Raw genomic sequence first — 18,413 nt, forward strand, 5'->3', positions numbered from 1 at the left:
ACACCGGGAGAGAACACAGGGAGAGAGCGAGCAATCACAGGCGGTCAGAGGTTAAAAGGAGTGGGCGTGGCTAGGGCAGGGACCAAAAGAATAACAGCTGTCCTAATCACACATGCCTTTAATATGTAGCAAAGGCTACATATTAGACCTTACCTCAAATAAATAGTCTCAGAAAGAAGCAAGCACTGTTGTTATGGTTTACTTTTAATGTCAGTAAGAACTGGATATGATGCTGTATGACTTTAACCCCAGAACTCATGAGGCAAAGGCAAGTGGCTCTCAGTAAGTTAGAGCCATCCTGATCTACATAGTAAGTTCCAGGCCTGCCAGGGTTACAGTGTAAGACCCTGGCTCAAAACAAAACAAAACAAAGCAAAGCAAAACAAAAAGCTGATATATTAGCCAGGGTTTTCTAAAGGAACAGTGCAAGCTGATAAATTCTTGGCAGATAGCTCAGGCTTGTTATTAGCCAACTCTTATATTTAAATTAACCCTTTCCTATTAATATATGTATTGTCACATGGCTCTTGGCTTTACTTCTTCTCTAGCATGTCTTGTTTCCTGGGTGGCTGACTGGTGTCTCTCCTAACTCTGCCCTCCTTCCTATCATTCTTAGTTTGGCTTTCCCACCTATTTTCCTACCCAGCTACTGCCCTGGCCTTTCAGCTTTTATTAACCAATGAGAGTAATACGTAATAATCCTAGTGTAAAAAAAAAGGATTGTTCCACAGCAGAACAGAACTGGTAGAAGGAATATATATTTATAATGACTATATATAATATATAATATAAAAGGGTATCCATGAGATTGTTTTACAGGATGCATACCAACAACAACCATCTTACAGTGGAGAAGCCAAGACTCTGTATACGAGACTAATGTCTCAGCAGGCCCAATCTGTTGTGCCAGGAAGATTCCTGGAGAGCTGCTGTTCTTCAGTTTACACTGGAATTCCAAAGAAGTTTTTTTTTCCCCTTGATACTGTTGAAGGAATGCCACAGCACAGGATAGAGTGAGGGCAAGCAGACAAAAAGCAAGTTTCCTTTTTCCATGTCTTTTTATCTAGGTTGCGACCAGAATGTGCTGCCCACGTTTAGGGTGGTACTGCCTGCTTCAGATAATCTGGTCTGGAAAGTTCTTCCCAGGAATGCCCAGAGATACACATTTCAATTGATCCAGAGTCAGTGAGGTTGGCGACCGAGATTAGCCATCACCTATGTGTTGTGGTTCTTTAATCAGCCTCTGAACGAGACTCAAACATTTCATAACCATATTTGAGAGAAATCGAATAGTAGAAATGTAGAAAGGAATTTGTTAAATGAATGCTATATATTAAATGTTTTGTTTTTCCACGTGTACCACAGTTTAAGAAGACTGAGAAAATAAAGAGAAAGAAAAAGGAGACAACTAGAAAGATCTGTGAACACTGTCATTTTTAAAGAACATTAGAATAGAGGATATTTGGTCTAATTAGGTAATTAAAGGAGAAGTGATAAAATTTATAAATTGAATATTCACATGTAGAAAATGACATATATGCTCCTTATGGTGGAGGATAAAGCATGAATATATCATGGAAGTTGAAAATACTCATTGTATGTGATATCAAAAGGCAGTTAGCTACACTGAAGTCACTAATCATTGAAGGGTTATTATATGAGACAGCAAGCCCTTGTTAGAAAGACCATGAAGACGGAGATTTATCAGAACTATTAACAATAAGATTTTTATATCAAATAGAAAGTTAGACTAGAATTATTAGAATCTAATAATAACTCTAGCCAGGTGTGGTGGTGCACGCCTTTCATCCCAGTATTTAGGAGGCAAAGACAGGCAGATCTCCGAGTTTGAGACCAGTCTGGTCTACAGAGCTAATGCAGGTCAGCCAGGGTATAAGTAATAATAACTAACAATTAGATCATGTCTTTGAGCACATAAAAGTGATTTTATGACAAATTGTGATTTGTAAAAGACTTAAAGGGTAAATGGTTTTCAAGCAGTTGAGGCCAGAAGGAAAAGGCTAGGTATGGGAAGAAATATTTTGAGCATCAAGATGGGAATGAAAGTTCCAAGCTAGTAGAAATATATGATTGAACTTAAACTAGCTGAACCTCAGATTTTCCTAAAATTTTCAGTAACCTTGCTTTATTAGCTGTTGCAGGATCAAGTCGGTTACCATATTGTCTTCTAGCTCCTCTTGATCACTATTGCTTTCTCTCTGGTCCTGATTTCAGTGCCCCATTGCACTGCATTCTTGTTTCTCATTTCAGAGTTTAAAGGTTCATTTATGAATATCTTAAAATGTTAGGATGCTACCTTCTTAAGAGTCACTCGATTCTCATTTGTTACATATGTGTATGTATTATCACAGATAGGATGCAGGGAGATTATAAGGAAGGACATGACTAGATAGAGTAACCCAAGATGTGGCCATAAGTAATAATTATGATGCTTTATACTTCATATGAGCAAGATTATAAATTCTACTTTATAATAGCTTTACAGGTCCCATAGCAGTATACTTTAATAAAGTAAAATAAATCTGTTTTTCTTTTCTAAATGCTATTTTTATCTTTGTTTTGTTTTACTATCATAATCAGAAATTTTGCATCTAAAATGCACTTTTTTCTTTAAGATTTTTATTTTTATTTTACATGTATGTTTGCATGTGTGTCTGTGCATCATATGTATGCATTACCTACAGAAACCAGAAGAGAGTGTTCAGATCCCCTGAAACTGGAGTTACAGTTGTAAGCCACCATGTGGTTTCTGGGACTGAAATAGAGTCTTCTGCAAGAGCAGCCAGTGTTTTAACTCCTGAGTCATCTTTGCAGCCCCAGATGTATCTTTTTCTAATGGTCATACTCACCAATGACTTTTAATATTCTCTAGGTCACTGTGTAGAAATGCCCACAGAAGCTCAACTGAAGATGATGATTCATCCTCAGAAGAAGAAATGGAGTGGAGTGATAATAGTTTGCTTTTTGCCAATCTTTCTATACCTCAGTTAGACGGAACTGCAGATGAAAATAGTGGTAAGAAAACAAATCTATTGTAGGCATTTGGTTATTTAGTAAGTAAAATTATATTTTATTTAAAAACTGAAATCATTTCCTGCATAAGTATATGAGGTTGTTAGTGATATAATTACATTTTTTCTTTCTATAGGAGTTTTCCTTTTTAAAAAATATAGATATATGATTTCCTTATTTTCAAGAGGGTAGGATATTTGTGAATTGCTTGTTGAAGCTCTATAAACCCTAATCAGTATCATTCATATATAACAGGAAACTAAGAAATATGCTAACTGTATTTCAGATAACATGAAGAATAGCATATTATTTCATGAAACAAATGATAGTGTTTTCTCATATTCCTTAAAGCTACTGTAACTTTTTTTAATCAAAAGAATATATGTTTAAAATAATGACTAATGTTGTTTCGGTTGTATAATCTTGATGAGAGGGGTAAACTTTGTTCAGATTGCTATTTTAGATGTACAAACAATTTAAATTCTTCCTTAAGAGATTAACACTATGAATGAGTAAATTCTTTTCTTTCTTTGATTCCAGACAATCCATTAAACAATGAAAATTGTAGAACACACTCTTCAGTGATTGCAACAAGTAAATTATCTGTAAGACCTTCCATCTTTCACAAGGATGCTGCTACATTGGAACCCCCATCTTCTGCTAAGATTGCCTTTCAGTGTAAACATACAAGTGCCCTTTCGTCCCATGTTTTAAACAAAGAAGATTTCACTGGAGACCTTTCACCACCAAACAATACAGAAAAAGGTCGAGACAGTTCGGTCACTTTTACAAATGAAAGTCCTTACTCCATGAAATGCTCTGGATCTTTGAACAGTAGTGTTCATTCAGATAACTCTCATAAAGAGATTTGTAAGAAAGACAAGTCTTTGCCGGTATCTTCCTGTGAAAGTAGTGTTTTTGATTATGAAGAAGATATTCCATCTGTTACAAGACAAATACCAAGTAGAAAGTATACGAACATGAGAAAACTTGAAAAGGATGCCTCTTTCATACATGTGAACCGTCATACTAGTGAGAATACATTGGGGAAAAACTCTTTCAACTTTCCTGACTTAAGTCATTCAAAAAGTAAACTGTCCTCTGAAGGAAATGAAAAGGGAAACAGCACATCTTTTAATAGTATATTCCCCTCTTCATTAACTGGAAGTTGTGACATGCTGTCGTGCTCAGCAGAGAATAGAACTATGGTGAATTCTCTTGATAGCAGCGCTGATGAGAGCGGACTGAATAAACTCAAAATCAGATACGAAGAATTCCAAGAACATAAAGTGGAAAAGCCAAGTCTCAGCCAGCAGGCAGCCCATTATATGTTTTTTCCCAGTGTTGTTCTTTCTAATTGTCTCAGTAGACCACAGAAACTATCTCCTGTCACATACAAACTACAACCTGGCAGTAAACCTTCCCGGTTAAAATTGAATAAAAAGAAATTAATAGGCCATCAGGAAACTTCTACCAAAAGTAGTGATACTGGAACCACAAAAGACAGTTGTATGCATAGTAATCCTTACAGCAGTGCTTCTGAGAAGGATAATGCATTGAGTAGTGATTTAAGTAAAGCTACTCATGGAACATTTGACAATAAAACACCTACAGAAAATTTTATAGACTGTCATTTTGGAGATGGGTCTTTAGAAGCTGATCAGTCCTTTGGACTATACGGAAATAAATACACACTTAGAGCCAAACGCAAGGTAAATTATGAAACTGAAGATAGTGAGTCAAGTTTTGTAACACAGAACTCAAAAATTAGCCTACCTCATCCCATGGAAATTGGTGAAAATTTAGATGGAACTCTAAAACCCAGAAAACGAAGAAAAATGTCTAAAAAGCTTCCCCCTGTCATTATAAAGTATATTATTATCAATAGATTTAGAGGGAGGAAAAATATGCTTGTGAAGCTAAGTAAAATAGATTCTAAAGAAAAACAAGTAATATTAACTGAGGAAAAAATGGAACTGTATAAGAAGCTTGCACCTTTGAAGGATTTTTGGCCAAAAGTTCCTGACTCCCCTGCAACCAAATATCCCATTTATCCACTAGCACCAAAGAAAAGTCACAGAAGGAAGTCAAAACATAAGTCTGCTAAGAAAAAAACTGGTAAGCAACAAAGAGCAAATAGTGAAAACATTAAAAGAACTTTATCTTTCAGAAAAAGACGGACACATGCTATTCTTTCTCCTCCCTCACCATCTTACATTGCTGAAACCGAAGACTGTGACTTGAATTATAGTGATGTTATGTCAAAGCTAGGTTTTCTTTCTGAGAGAAGCACAAGTCCTATCAATTCATCTCCTCCTCGCTGCTGGTCTCCCACAGACCCAAGAGCTGAAGAAATTCTGGCTGCTGCAGAAAAAGAATCAATGCTTTTTAAGGGTCCTAATGCATATAACGCTAAGACTGCTAATTCTCGGGTAGGAAAAACTAGTCGAGCAAGAGCACAGGTTAAGAAGTCAAAAGCAAGACTTGCAAATCCCTCTGTAGTTACTAAAAAAAGAAACAAACGAAATCAGACAAATAAACTGGGAGATGATGGTAAAAAGAAACCAAGAGCAAAACAGAGACAAAGAACAAATGAGAAAGGTTCATCAAGAAAGCACATGGCACCTACAGGTGAAAAGACAGAACCACAGGCTGAGGCTGAAGCACAGCTTACACTCAACCACCAGAACGTGCCTGAGCTCACAAGTAGCTCTGGCACTCAAGCACTTTTTAAACAGAAAGAGATGTCACAAACGGGCCCTGCTGTGGATCATCCACTTTCTACTTGCCAACCTACTGGACTTAGTACACCGCAGAAGATGTCTAACTGCTTTTCCTCTTTCTTAGAAAGCAAGAAGTCTGTGGATTTGCAAACGTTCCCCAGTTCACGAGATGATTTACATTCATCAGTTTATAGTTCCCTAGGACCTGGAATCTCAAAAATTAATATTCAGCGGTCTCAAAATGCTATGTTTACTCGAAAGGAATCAACCTTGATTCAGAAAAGCATATTTGACCTTTCCAACCATTTGTCTCAAGTAGCACAAAGTACACACATCTCTTCAGGTGTATTGTCTCCAAAGACAGAAGAGACTGCAAATATACAGAAAAACTGTGTGTCATCTATTGGAAAGTTAAATGAGTACCGCAGTTCTTTAGAATCAAAGCCAGAACAGGTCTGTGCCCCCAATTTTTTGCACTGTAAGGACAGTCAGCAGCAGACTGTGTGCATATCAGAACAGTCAAAACATAGTGAAAAAACTTGTTCTCCAGGAAATGCAGCTTCTGAAGAAAGCCAGACACCTAATTGTTTTGTAACCTCTTTGAGAAGTCCCATCAAACAAATAGCATGGGAGCAGAAACAGAGGAGCTTTATTTTAGATATGTCAAATTTTAAGCCTGAAAGGGTAAAACAAAGGTCACTGTCAGAAGCAGTTTCACAAACCAAAGCACTGTCTCAGTGTAAAAATCAAAATGTGTCAACACCTTCAGTATTTGGTGAAGGACAATCTGGGCTAGCTGTTCTAAAAGAATTGTTACAAAAAAGGCAGCAGAAAGCACAAAGTGCAAATGTTGTACAAGATCCAACATCTAGTGATCAGACAGAGAAGAATATTTCTGTTCCTGTCGAGCATAAGAAAACAAGTAAACGAACACGATCAGTGACATCTCCAAGAAAACCTCGGACTCCCAGAAGAACGAAACCTAAGGAGCAAACCCCCAGATGTCTAAAAGTGGACCCTCTAAATCTGCAGACCTCTGGCCAGTTGGATAATTCCCTGTCAGATGATAGTCCCATCCTTTTTTCAGATCCAGGTTTTGAAAGTTGTTATTCACTTGAAGATAGCTTATCTCCTGAACATAATTATAATTTTGATATTAACACAATTGGCCAGACTGGGTTTTGTAGCTTTTACTCTGGTAGTCAGTTTGTTCCAGCTGATCAGAATTTGCCTCAGAAGTTTCTGAGTGATGCTGTTCAGGATCTTTTCCCAGGACAAGCTATAGAAAAGAACGAGCTTTTAAATCACGACAAACAGAGTTGTAGTGAGGAGAAGCATCATGTCTCTGATTCAAGCCAATGGATTAGATCCAGTACTTTGAACCCTGAACTTTTTGAGAAAGCGTCTATAGATAACAATGAAAGTCATCGGCACAGCCAGTGGAAAAATAGCTTTCATCCTCTGGCATCTCGATCTAATGCAATCATGGAGTCTTTCTGTGTCCAGCAGTCAGAGGGTTGTCTAAATGAGAAATCCAGGCTGAATAGGAGTTCAGTGAGTAAAGAAGTATTTCTCAGTCTTCCACAGGCAAGCAGTTCAGACTGGATGCAAGGTCATAACAGAAAAGAAATGGAACAATCTCTTGACTCAGTTAATACCTCTTTTACAACCATACTTTCCTCCCCTGATGGGGAACTTGTGGATGCAGCTTCTGAAGATTTAGAATTGTATGTTTCAAGAAACAATGATGTATTGACACCAACTCCTGATAGTTCACCAAGGTCTACCAGCTCTCCCTTACAGTCTAAAAACGGCAGTTTTACTCCTCGAACTGCTCACATTCTGAAACCACTTATGTCCCCACCAAGTAGGGAAGAAATTGTGGCAACTTTGTTGGATCATGATCTTTCAGAAACTATTTATCAGGAACCATTTTGCAGTAATCCTTCTGATGTGCCAGAAAAGCCCAGGTAATCAAAATCCATTTGTTTCTTCTTGGGTCACTTTGAACAGCTTTTATTTTGTAACATTTCATAACTGATTGCTAGTTTTATCTCTGTGATAATGCATTTTTTGTGATATTGCGTTTTCAAGAACAATGAAAAATTACTTGTAATTATACATTGACTAAGAACATTCACAAAGTAGAAAACTGCACCTAGACAAATTAAGTTGATGATTCTTGGGCTTTAATTTGCTAGTACTTAACTCATGTCACCATTAGAGGAGCAAAGGCTCACTTTGACATGATACAGAATTTAAAAGAATGTCAAAATACCTCAAAGTATTACAGGAGGAGAAAAGAAGGGAGGGACAGGGTGAGAGAGACTGTGTGTGTACGTGTGTGTGTGTGTGTGTGTGTGAGAGAGAGAGAGAGAGAGACAGAGACAGAGACAGAGAGAGAGAATTCAATTCTGGGAACTGAACCTAGGACCTCATATCATAGGCAAATACTGCCACTGAGTTTTAACCCATGAATGGAAGTTTTAATTGTTAAGCTTTTTTTTTGGTGTATGTGTATGTATCTGTGTGCATATCACAAGTATGGAGGTCTTGTGGGACTCAATTCCTACCTTTTGCCATGTGGGCCCCAAAGATCAAACTTAGGTTGTTAGACTTAGTGACCACTGCTTTTACCTGTAGAACCATCTCACCAAACCAAAATTAAGCTTTTGGACTTTTTTATTTAAAAAAATTGTTTCTTTAAATGTTTGTTTTGTTTTAATAAATGTGTTCATCTGCTTTCTGTCACTGTGAGAAATGTTGTATGCTACCCAGTTTATAAGGAGAAGAGATTCACTTGGACTCACAGTTTTCAGAGATTCCAGTCTACGTTCAACTTATGACTTGGGTCTGTTGGCAATAGCGCATCAAAATAGGCACGTTTGGCAGAGCCAAACTTCTCACTAGATAGTTAGGACCAAAAAGAAGAGACCAGTGTCTATAATCTAAAGACCTCAATAAGTTCCACCTTAAAGTTAAACCTTAAAGTTTCTGGCAACTCTCAGAGTCCCAAAGGACCAAGCCTCTAATGGATGGACCTTTGGGGACACATAAGTTCTTTTATGATAGTAAATGAACATTAGTTTTGGATATGTCTGTTTTAAACTACTTTTCATTTGATTTCAACATCTTTAGTCTTGTTGATAGTGCTATTAGCTTTTTATAGTTACTGAGGTGTGATTGAGGTATGATTTCTCCTTGTCTTTTCTTTCATTAAAGATTTTCAGGGAAGATGCATACAACAAAGAGTGAAGTGGTAGTCATTGTACTGTTTTATGTAGCAGCCATTGGATAGTTCTCTAGACTCTCATCACTAAGGTAGCACATAACTAACAAGAGCTAACAGAGTACATGACCTAATCCAAGAGTTTGGGGCTTTGGAGATGAATCAGTTGCTAAAGTGCTTGAGGACATAAATCTGGTAATCTAGATTTATGTGTGTGTGGGGGGGTGTTTGTTTAAAAGAACAAAAACAAAAGAGGACTAATGGCATGTACTTGTAATCCTAAATCTCTATAGAGGTGGTCCAGATAGAGCCTGGGGCTTGCTGAACAGCCAGCCCATCCTACTTGGTGAATTTCAGGTCCTTGAAAGAGAGAGGCCAGCACCTGAGGAAGAACATTCAAAAGTTTGTCCTCTGACAACCATGTTCACATGTGCACACACCCCGCAAACTAAACCAGTTTATCTTTCAGTTACTGATTCTTCCTTATATACACATGAGTTTAAACATTAGTGGAATTTAGACTGTTCATTTTGTGTTCTGCCAATTCCAAAGTTCTTGTGTTTATAAACTCAAATACATGACAACAGAATTATAGTTGTTTCCTCAGCTGTGTAGATGGGATTTTGTTTGATACTGAACATTGAACCCAAAACCTCATAGTATACCACCAACAAATGCATGTTTTTTTTTAATATTGAGAGAATTTTAAAAATACAAAGGTATAGGTACTAGCAGATAGAGAAAGAGGCTTTAGAGAAATAAAAGACAAATTACTCTATTGTTTTTATCTGTGTATGGTGAGAGTAGAATATTGCTTAAAATTAACAGTGAGTGCCTGGGAGGATGAACCAGTTGATAAAGTTCCTGCTGCATAAGCACGGGGACCTGAGTTTGGATTCCTAGTGCACACATGAAATCTGGACATGGTGGCGCCTGTCCATAACCCTAACACTCGATAGGTGCAGGCACACAGATCCCTGGAGCTCATTGGCCATCCAGCTAATCAGAGTGATGAGCATAAAGTTTAGTTGGAGTTGCTGTCTCCAAAACTTAGGTGGAGAGCAACTAAGGAAGGTATGTAGTATCACCCTCTGCCTTCCACATATGTTAACTCACTCATATAAAAACATACCCAAACACATACAGAGAAGACTAGTGGAAAGGATTTTGATGAGTTTGTGTCATCTCCAAAGAAAAAGTTTCATAGGACACTAAATTGAAACAACAAATACCTTCTTTCTTTGTGGTGATGATGCCTTTCAAAGAAATTAATTTTGTAATTATATGCCAGTGAAGAAAAGCATATTGAATCTGAAGGTAGAGTGTTTTGTCTACAGTTGGGATAAGTGGAAAAAGAAATTGTCATATTTGAGACACCAAAAGGGACTCTAAATCTGTTAGGTAGGAACTTATTTGGGTAATTGTTTCTTGAGACAAAAACATATGTTCTAAAAATGTATTTATAGGGAGATTGGAGGACGGCTTCTCATGGTGGAAACTCGACTTCCAAATGACCTGGTTGAATTTGAAGGAGACTTTTCCTTGGAAGGACTGCGCCTGTGGAAAACAGCGTTTTCAGCAATGACTCAGAGTCCCAGACCAGGCTCCCCTCTTCGTAATGGCCAAGCAGTTGTCAATAAAGGGTCAAGTAATAGCCATAAGACGGTAGAAGATAAAAAAATTGTAATTATGCCTTGCAAATATGCCCCAAGTCGACAACTGGTCCAAGCATGGCTTCAAGCCAAAGAAGAATATGAACGTTCAAAGAAATTCTCTAAAACTGAGTTAACTGGAGTGATAAAATCTGAAAACATCAGTCCTTTAGTTAATCCAGCTGACACACCTGCAGTGTCTTCACAGATGGATGCATGCCCACATACACTTCCTACTATAGCACACACCAAGGAAGAAGTTACTAAGGCTCACATTGCCTTACAAGCAACAACTACAAGATGTGATCAGATTGTAAGTGTCAGTCAGACACTACCACCACTCACCTCTGCAGCTGTTCCTGAGGAAGATGAAGATGATGATAATTGTTATGTTAGTTGCAGCTCCCCTGATTCTCCAGGTATTCCACCTTGGCAACAAGTAACATCCCCAGATTTCAAAGCATTAAATGGAGATGATAGACACTCATCACCGATGGAGGAACTATGTTCCCTAGCTGCTGAGAACTTCTTAAAGCCAACAAAAGATAGTACCCCAAAAAGTCCCTGCAGTGAGCCTCAGGAGCCTCAGATGATCTCTCCAATTAATGCTAAAGCAAGAACTGGGAAATGTGATCCACTTTGCCTTCATAGTACACCAGTTATGCAGAGAAAATTTCTAGAAAAGCTTCCTGAAGTAACTGGCCTTAGCCCTTTATCAATTGGTAAGTGTATAAATAGTGGAAAGGCTACATATGCTTCTTCAAAGGTGGAGATGAAACATTAGACTATATGATAAAAATTACAGTCTTGTAATTGAAATTGTAGCTCAGGAAATGGAATATGATTTTTGACTCATCATGCTTTAGGGAATCAACAGATGGAAATGTTTTCTTCTTTCTACTGTGAAGTACATTGTATCTCTCTACCTTCTGGATGAAATAGACGAACCACTGAGAAGCCTTACCTGCTTCTGAACTGGATTTTTACCATTGGCTTTTTTTTTACACATGCCCAGGTCGCCACCTTTTTGATTTTTGATTTTCCCAGTTCTGATTCTCAAACCCAAGGTCTGTACATACACTCCACTGCAGAAGTATATCCTCAGCCTCTTTCCCACCTTTAAATATAGAAACAGCCAAAATTTCCCTTGACCTTATATCTCAGGCCAAATTTTTCTTCCTCCTTTAAAGCCAGCTTGCTTTTTACAAGATTTCTCTTAACAGCTCTGCTTATTTACTTTGTATTCATTTCTCAGCCTACCCTAATCTGAACTCTGTCATTCCACTGTTTAAAAGAAAAAGGTTTTTCACCAGGGGTGATGGCACATGCCTTTAATCCCAGCTCTCTAGAGGCAGAGGCAGACGGATCTCTGTGAACTTGAGGCCAGCCTGGCCTACAAGAATAGGCTCCAAAGCTACAGAGAACAGAGAAACCCTGTCTGGAAAAACAGGGGGAAAGAAAGTTTCTCAAAACTTACTTGTAACTGAAGCCAATAGATGCATTTTAGTTTTTAATCATGCCTTCTAAGTAATCATGGCCTGTTGCCCACAACTTAGTTTCTGCAGTTCCTCTTGTCTTTATTTTTATTTCTTTCTACTTGATTTTCTTTTAAATGTATCATACTATTCTTAGTTGTCATCTAAGTGTTACAATTTATTAAGTCTTAAGCTTTCCTTTGATTTTTCTCCTAAATGATCAAATTCCTGACCACAGGGTTAATACTGATAATTCACAAATTTGTATTTCCAGTTGGGAATTCTATTTTAGGCTGTAGAATACTATCCTACTTGACTATATGGCATTCCGATTGAATATTCAAAGGACTACAGAATTTTTTTTAACCCTTAAATCATAATCTCAATGTCAGCATGCACTACCACCTTACCAACACACTCAGATTCATGTGCTGCATGAGCCATTTTCAGACCCATCAAATCTTTCCATTCTCCCTCTCTGTGAATAATGTCATTGTCTCATCATTCAACAAAGTTAGGCACAATACATATGTCACATCGTCTGATTCCCTTAATCAGCACCCTGTTCCATCCATTACAATGTTCTTTTACTCACTTCCTAAATAACTCAAAATTTTCTACTTCATTTTATCTCTGCTACCACAGCCTTATGCTGGCTCATTATCATCTCTTGCCTGAGTCTCTACTGGCCTTCTTATACTCTTACTGCATGACAGTCAGGAGAAACCATTTATGTATTCCTGCTATGCATACTTCAGTTCAAAGACATCAAGTGTTAACTAGATACAAATTACCAATTACTTCCTCCCTCATTCAGGATTTGGCTTTTAGCAGTTTCAGTCACACACAGACAATTGCAGTTCAAAAGTACTAATTATAAAATTCTGTAAGTAAATGAACCCTGAGTTTGAAATGATGTCCTGTTTGAGTATCATGACTATTTATCCTTTCTCTCCCAGGATATGAACCATCTCATTATCTAGTATAGCATTCTACCCGTTACTCTCTTGTTAGTGATCCAGTCAGCAGCTGTGGATTAGAACACTTTTGTTCAAGGGGTTGTTATTTTACTTCATGAACCCAAAGCACAGAAGTAATGATGCCAAAGAGAAGCAGGAAGATACTTTCCTTATGAAAAGGGGGAAAATATCACATTCATGTAAATTATTAGGGTATATTATTGTCATTCTATTTTATTACTGGGTATTTTTAAGCTTACTTTGCCTAACTTATAAATTAAATGCTGTTATGGGGGAAAAGTAGGTAAGTATAGCAAAAATCATGGTATATGTTGGATTTAGTACTATCCACAAATATCTACTGAAAGGTCTTAGAATGTGCTCTATATAGAACTGTTGTAATTTCACCTTCATTTATGTATGACGAATTTATGATTCTTTCTAAAGCACAGAAGAAACTTGATATCTCTCCCTCCTCATCATAACTATTTGATGAGTAGATTATTCCCAATGGTAATGACTAAGATATGAAACTCAATAGTAAAACGCCAGTGTGCATATATAAAATGCAAAATTTTCAAGTATTTTGTGGAGATTTAAGATTTTAATTTTATTTTTAAATTATGAAATTTGGAGTATAGAATGATACACATGTTATTTAAGTGTTTGAAACAGCAAAATTTGTTTTAAAAAACAGAAGCAGATGTACAAGATAAAAATGAAATTTCTCTCTACAGAACCAAAAACCCAGAAGTTGTGTAATAAGAAAGGGAATGATACTGAAAGTCTCAGGAGAGTTCTCCTGACAACACAAGTGAAGGTAACTATACTAAACATCTGTAGGTCAGTGCAAGACCAAGTCTTCATTTTAGACCGCAGATAACTCATAACTGTGTCTGAAGTTAACTGTTTCATTTTTTTTGCATCGTTATTTACATATCTTTGAGACAACAAGAAATTACATTTTTCTTTGGTTTTTTATTATTGGGATCTAAAATATTCTTATGTGTAAATACAAATATTACAGAGAAAGTGAATATGATAGCCAAATTGTGGATTATGAGGATACACATACATTAACTGATAACTGGCAGTATCAGAACAGTCCAGTCACAGCAGAGCTCAAGTAAGTGATTTTGATCCCACCAGAAATATATCCTTTTCGTTGGTTTATTTTTTTCAAATATAACTTAATTTTTCAATTTCTTTCACTAAATTACAAAGAAAGCAACATTATCTACTATTGAAGTTGAGAAATAAAAATGTCCTTATTCAACTACTAGAGATATGATAGTACTTAATTGATAAGTATAAGGTTACATGAAAGAAATGCATTAGACATTGTCTTTGGAAATAAATGATAGAAACCACTTCCATATTAGCTACTTCTGTTTCAAGAAAAGTCAAGATAAATATCTATGGAGTAGAAGTGTGAGCTCTATCCGACTACTGCTTTCCATATTCAGAGCTTGTAAAATCAAATGTCAGCACATGGTCTGTTTATAGACTGATCACATTTTTACAGTTACTAAAGTAAAAGGAATGTTAACAAAGCTTTTTTCTTAAATGGCTGTTCATGTTTGTTTCTGGCTGTGTCTTTTCTTAATAGAATCAGTTTGCACCAGTAAATTCTCCAAAGAAAGAAACTTCTCAGATTGACGGACCATCTTTAAACAATACCTATGGTTTCAAAGTCAGCATACAAAACTTACAAGAGGCAAAAGCTTTACATGAGGTAAAACTACAACTTATAAGATTGTGTACATTGAGCTTAACTATCAGGATTTGTCCATAGGGTGAGTATGGGAAATTTTTTAACCAGAAAAGGGTATGTTCAAATTTCTTCATTAATCTTCATTTTGTTATTCTATTGTATATGTGTAAAATAGAAAAAAAAGTTTAAATATTGACCAGATGCTGAGACTGATTATTGTTTCACAACCTTCACAGAATTAAACCTAAAATTTAGTTTATGCAACTTAAATTAGGAAAGCCAGTCGATGGTGGTTAACACCTTTAATTCTAGCACTTGGGAGGCAGAGGCAGGTGTCTGTGAGTTCAAGGCTGGCCTGCTCTACAGTTCAGGAAGCCAGGAGTACACAGAGAGAAACTCTGTCTTAAAAAGCAAAAACAACAAAAAAATGTAAATGTAAATTAATGGACCAGAAACTCAAAGCATTTGTTAAAGTGATAGCAAGATTGAAATCAGTGTTTGTTCGTATTTTGTTGTTTTATATATATATAATAAACATTTATATATTTATATTTTTATTTCATGAGCAATTTTTCTACATGTTATCTAAGTGCACTGTGTATGTCTGGTGCCCAAGAAGGCCAATAGAGGGAGCAAGATCCCACCTTGCCAGGCACCAAGAGCCCAAATCGCAAGAGATAAATTTAGGAATACATAGCAAATGCATGCCCACAGTTAAAAATTAAAGGAATTGTTTTTTAAAACTATAATTATTGGGTTGGCAATATGGTTTACCTAGTAAAGGCACTTGCCACCATCCCTGACAATCTGAGTTCAATCCTTAGAACTTACATGGTAGGAGGAGAAAACCAACTCCCAGAAGTTGTCCTCTTATCTCCACACACATATAGGGCATATGTATGCACACACACACAAATAAGTATTTTTATTTAGTAAATAAAAATAAGAAAAATATAAAAGCAAAATTGATAGTACTTAGCAGAAGACTTGTTTTTTAAAAATGCATGTACACACACACATATACACACACACATACATACATACATGTATACTGGGGTGTGTGTGCACGCGCACACGTTTGTGTGGAGATGCCCACGGAGGCCAGAAAAAGGACATCATATCAAATGAAGCTGAAGTTACTGGTGTTTGCAAGATGCCTGAGATGTTTTGTGTTTGCTGGGTCTGAATCTGGTCCTCATCATTGTGCAGCAAGCTCTCTTAGTTACTGAGTCATCCTTTTAGACTCCAGAAAAACTGATTACCTTTGGTTATTCTCTTTTTATTTGAACAACCTAATTTTATTTATATGTATGTAACATCTTGAAGTTAAAATCAGTCTATGATGTTGAGTTGATTGTTAATAGACCTTTCTCCTCTCAGGTCAGAATTTTAATACCTGTGCAGTGGTCAGAACAGCAGATGAACTCTATAAAGAATGCTTGCTCTAGGGAGCTTCGCCCATTGTATTCCCTTATCTTCTTTCTGCTTTACTCAGTACAGAACACAAGGACTCCTGTTCCACTTCTCACCTTCCTCTCTCTCACCCTTCTAGCTCACTCTTTACTCCGCTTTAAACCACACCCTTGGGAACTCTTAAGAGCAGCAGTGCATTTTAACTCTCAGATAGAAAGGCTAAGTGTAAATGTGAAATTTCTAAAAAGGAAATTACTCTGTAAGGGTCTTCTGACCTAAAATTGTCCTCGCGAGTCTTTTCTGTACCCATTATACATGTTCGTTCTTCTAATTCAGTTGGTTGTTTTGTCTTCATGGCTTTAGGAGAAAGGTTTTCCACTTTAAAGTTTTTGTGTTTGGTAGGTTATTATGTGCTAATTATAAACAATAAAATCTTGAATGGTATACATTTCCAAGTAAAAATTTCTGGGGCATGGGAATGCTTGGAAGATGGCTCAGTCCTTAAATGCTCGCTGATCCAGATGCCCAGCACCCACATATAAAGCCAGGTGTGGCAGTGTGTGTGGTGTAGTGTCCCAGACTGGGGGTGGGGTCAGGAGAGGAGAATCCCTGGGGCTCTCTGGCCAGCCAGCTAGAAAACAAGTTAGCTCAAAATTAGCAGGAGAGGCTGTCTCAGAAAAAGAAGATGGAATGCAACAGAGAAGGATACCCAGCATCGACTTCCTACACACATAATTAATGTTTTGCATATTTAAAAGAATATAATAGTAACCATATTAGCAAATACATATACCACATGTATATGTTAAATGTTAATCAGGACAAAAAGATAGACAAGGTAAAATAAGCCTCCCTCCTACCCCAGATCAGCAGTTTCCTTTTGCAAAAGTCCTATGTACTTATACATTCTCATGCCTCTAGAAATTTTCTGTGCACATGCTTGCGTTTTTACATATATAGAGGCATACTACATTCCGTGGTTCCATTTATCAATATATTGTAGCACGAATAATAAAACCCAGAAACAGATATTGGGGTTCAACCTGAAGATCAGAAAAGCAAAGCAGCCAAGCCACTAGCGCAGTCTTACCTCTATGAAATCTTCAGACTGACAGCAATTCCTGTCTCATCCTGCGGTGTGTACCACCACCATCTGGCCTCCATGGCTAACTAGTGTGGCTGCTGGGATTAAAGGTGTGTGCCACCGCCACCTGGCCTGTATGGCTGACTAGTGTGGCTGTTTCGCGTTCTGATCGTCAGGCAAGCTTTATTTATTAAAATACAAATGAAATTTCACTACAATATATTATACTGATGTTTCTGTATTAAAACATAGATATCAGGCTCTTTATTTTGACAAATGTTAAAAGTTACTGACTATTCAGTCATTACATGACCTTTATGGCACTTAGCTGGTTACTAATCTCCCATCTAAACATTGAGGTTTTTTTCTTATCCTTTTGCTCTTAAAGTCTCAAGTGAACTTCCTTCTACTTATATTTTGATTTAATGAATGAGTTTATAACATAATTTCTCAGGAATAGAATTGCTTGGCTAAAGATATGTGCATTTTAAATTTTAAGTTTTGATAGATATTTCTAAATTGTCCTCCAAAAAGATTTTGTGCCAAAAATAGAATTTGCCAGATTCTATTACTGTTACTAATGAAAGTCATGGCACTTACATTCTTCATTGGCTTGCATGGATTATAACTACAAATCTGTTGCTAATTTATGTGATCTGAATAATTATGAAGACACTATGAATAGTCTTATTTTCCAGTGCCAGCTGTATGTATATGATATATGGTAGTGTATAGCATGTAATTATGAATCCAGGCCAAATTTTGTTTCCTGTACTATTATGTTGATTTACTTTATTTTTATTTTTACTTTTTTTTTTGAGGCAAAATATCTCTTTTTCCCAGGCTAGATTTGAGTTTGTGGGCTGAAGCCATCTTCTATTACAGCCTCCTGAGTGATTAGGATTACATGTGTACTCTACTGGGCCTATCTCTGTCTCAATTTAAAAAAAAAAAAACATAAAAATTACAATTGAGAGGTTTTTATTAACAAAGTATAGTGAGTATGTTTAATGTGTGTTGCATGTTAGTAAGAGTATGAACATTGGTCAAATGAAAAGGCTTATTTTAACAGGAATACCTGCTTGTTGGGGTTTTTGTCCTGCCCAGTTCCCACAGCTGTTTAGGTTCCAA

At 36.8% G+C, this 18,413-nt stretch overlaps 1 protein-coding gene across 3 annotated transcripts in view; it reads left to right on the forward strand.

The window, feature by feature from the left end:
* Nucleotides 1–18,413, forward strand: part of Rev3l (REV3 like, DNA directed polymerase zeta catalytic subunit) — a 143,648-nt gene that overhangs the window by 78,742 nt on the left and 46,493 nt on the right. For all 3 annotated transcript variants that reach the window (XR_003378363.1, XM_005363542.3, XM_026787333.1), the window contains exons 12-16: nt 2,894–3,036; nt 3,574–7,726; nt 10,452–11,359; nt 13,809–13,891; nt 14,681–14,806. Coding sequence is in view for 2 of the 3 variants with exons in the window: in XM_005363542.3 (XP_005363599.1) it covers nt 2,894–3,036; nt 3,574–7,726; nt 10,452–11,359; nt 13,809–13,891; nt 14,681–14,806 (5,413 nt within the window). In the remaining variant the exon portion in view is untranslated. The remainder of the gene's footprint in view (nt 1–2,893; nt 3,037–3,573; nt 7,727–10,451; nt 11,360–13,808; nt 13,892–14,680; nt 14,807–18,413) is intronic.

Source organism: Microtus ochrogaster, linkage group LG9 (genome assembly GCF_000317375.1).
Source record: "Microtus ochrogaster isolate Prairie Vole_2 linkage group LG9, MicOch1.0, whole genome shotgun sequence".
NCBI classification, from domain to species: domain Eukaryota; kingdom Metazoa; phylum Chordata; class Mammalia; order Rodentia; family Cricetidae; genus Microtus; species Microtus ochrogaster.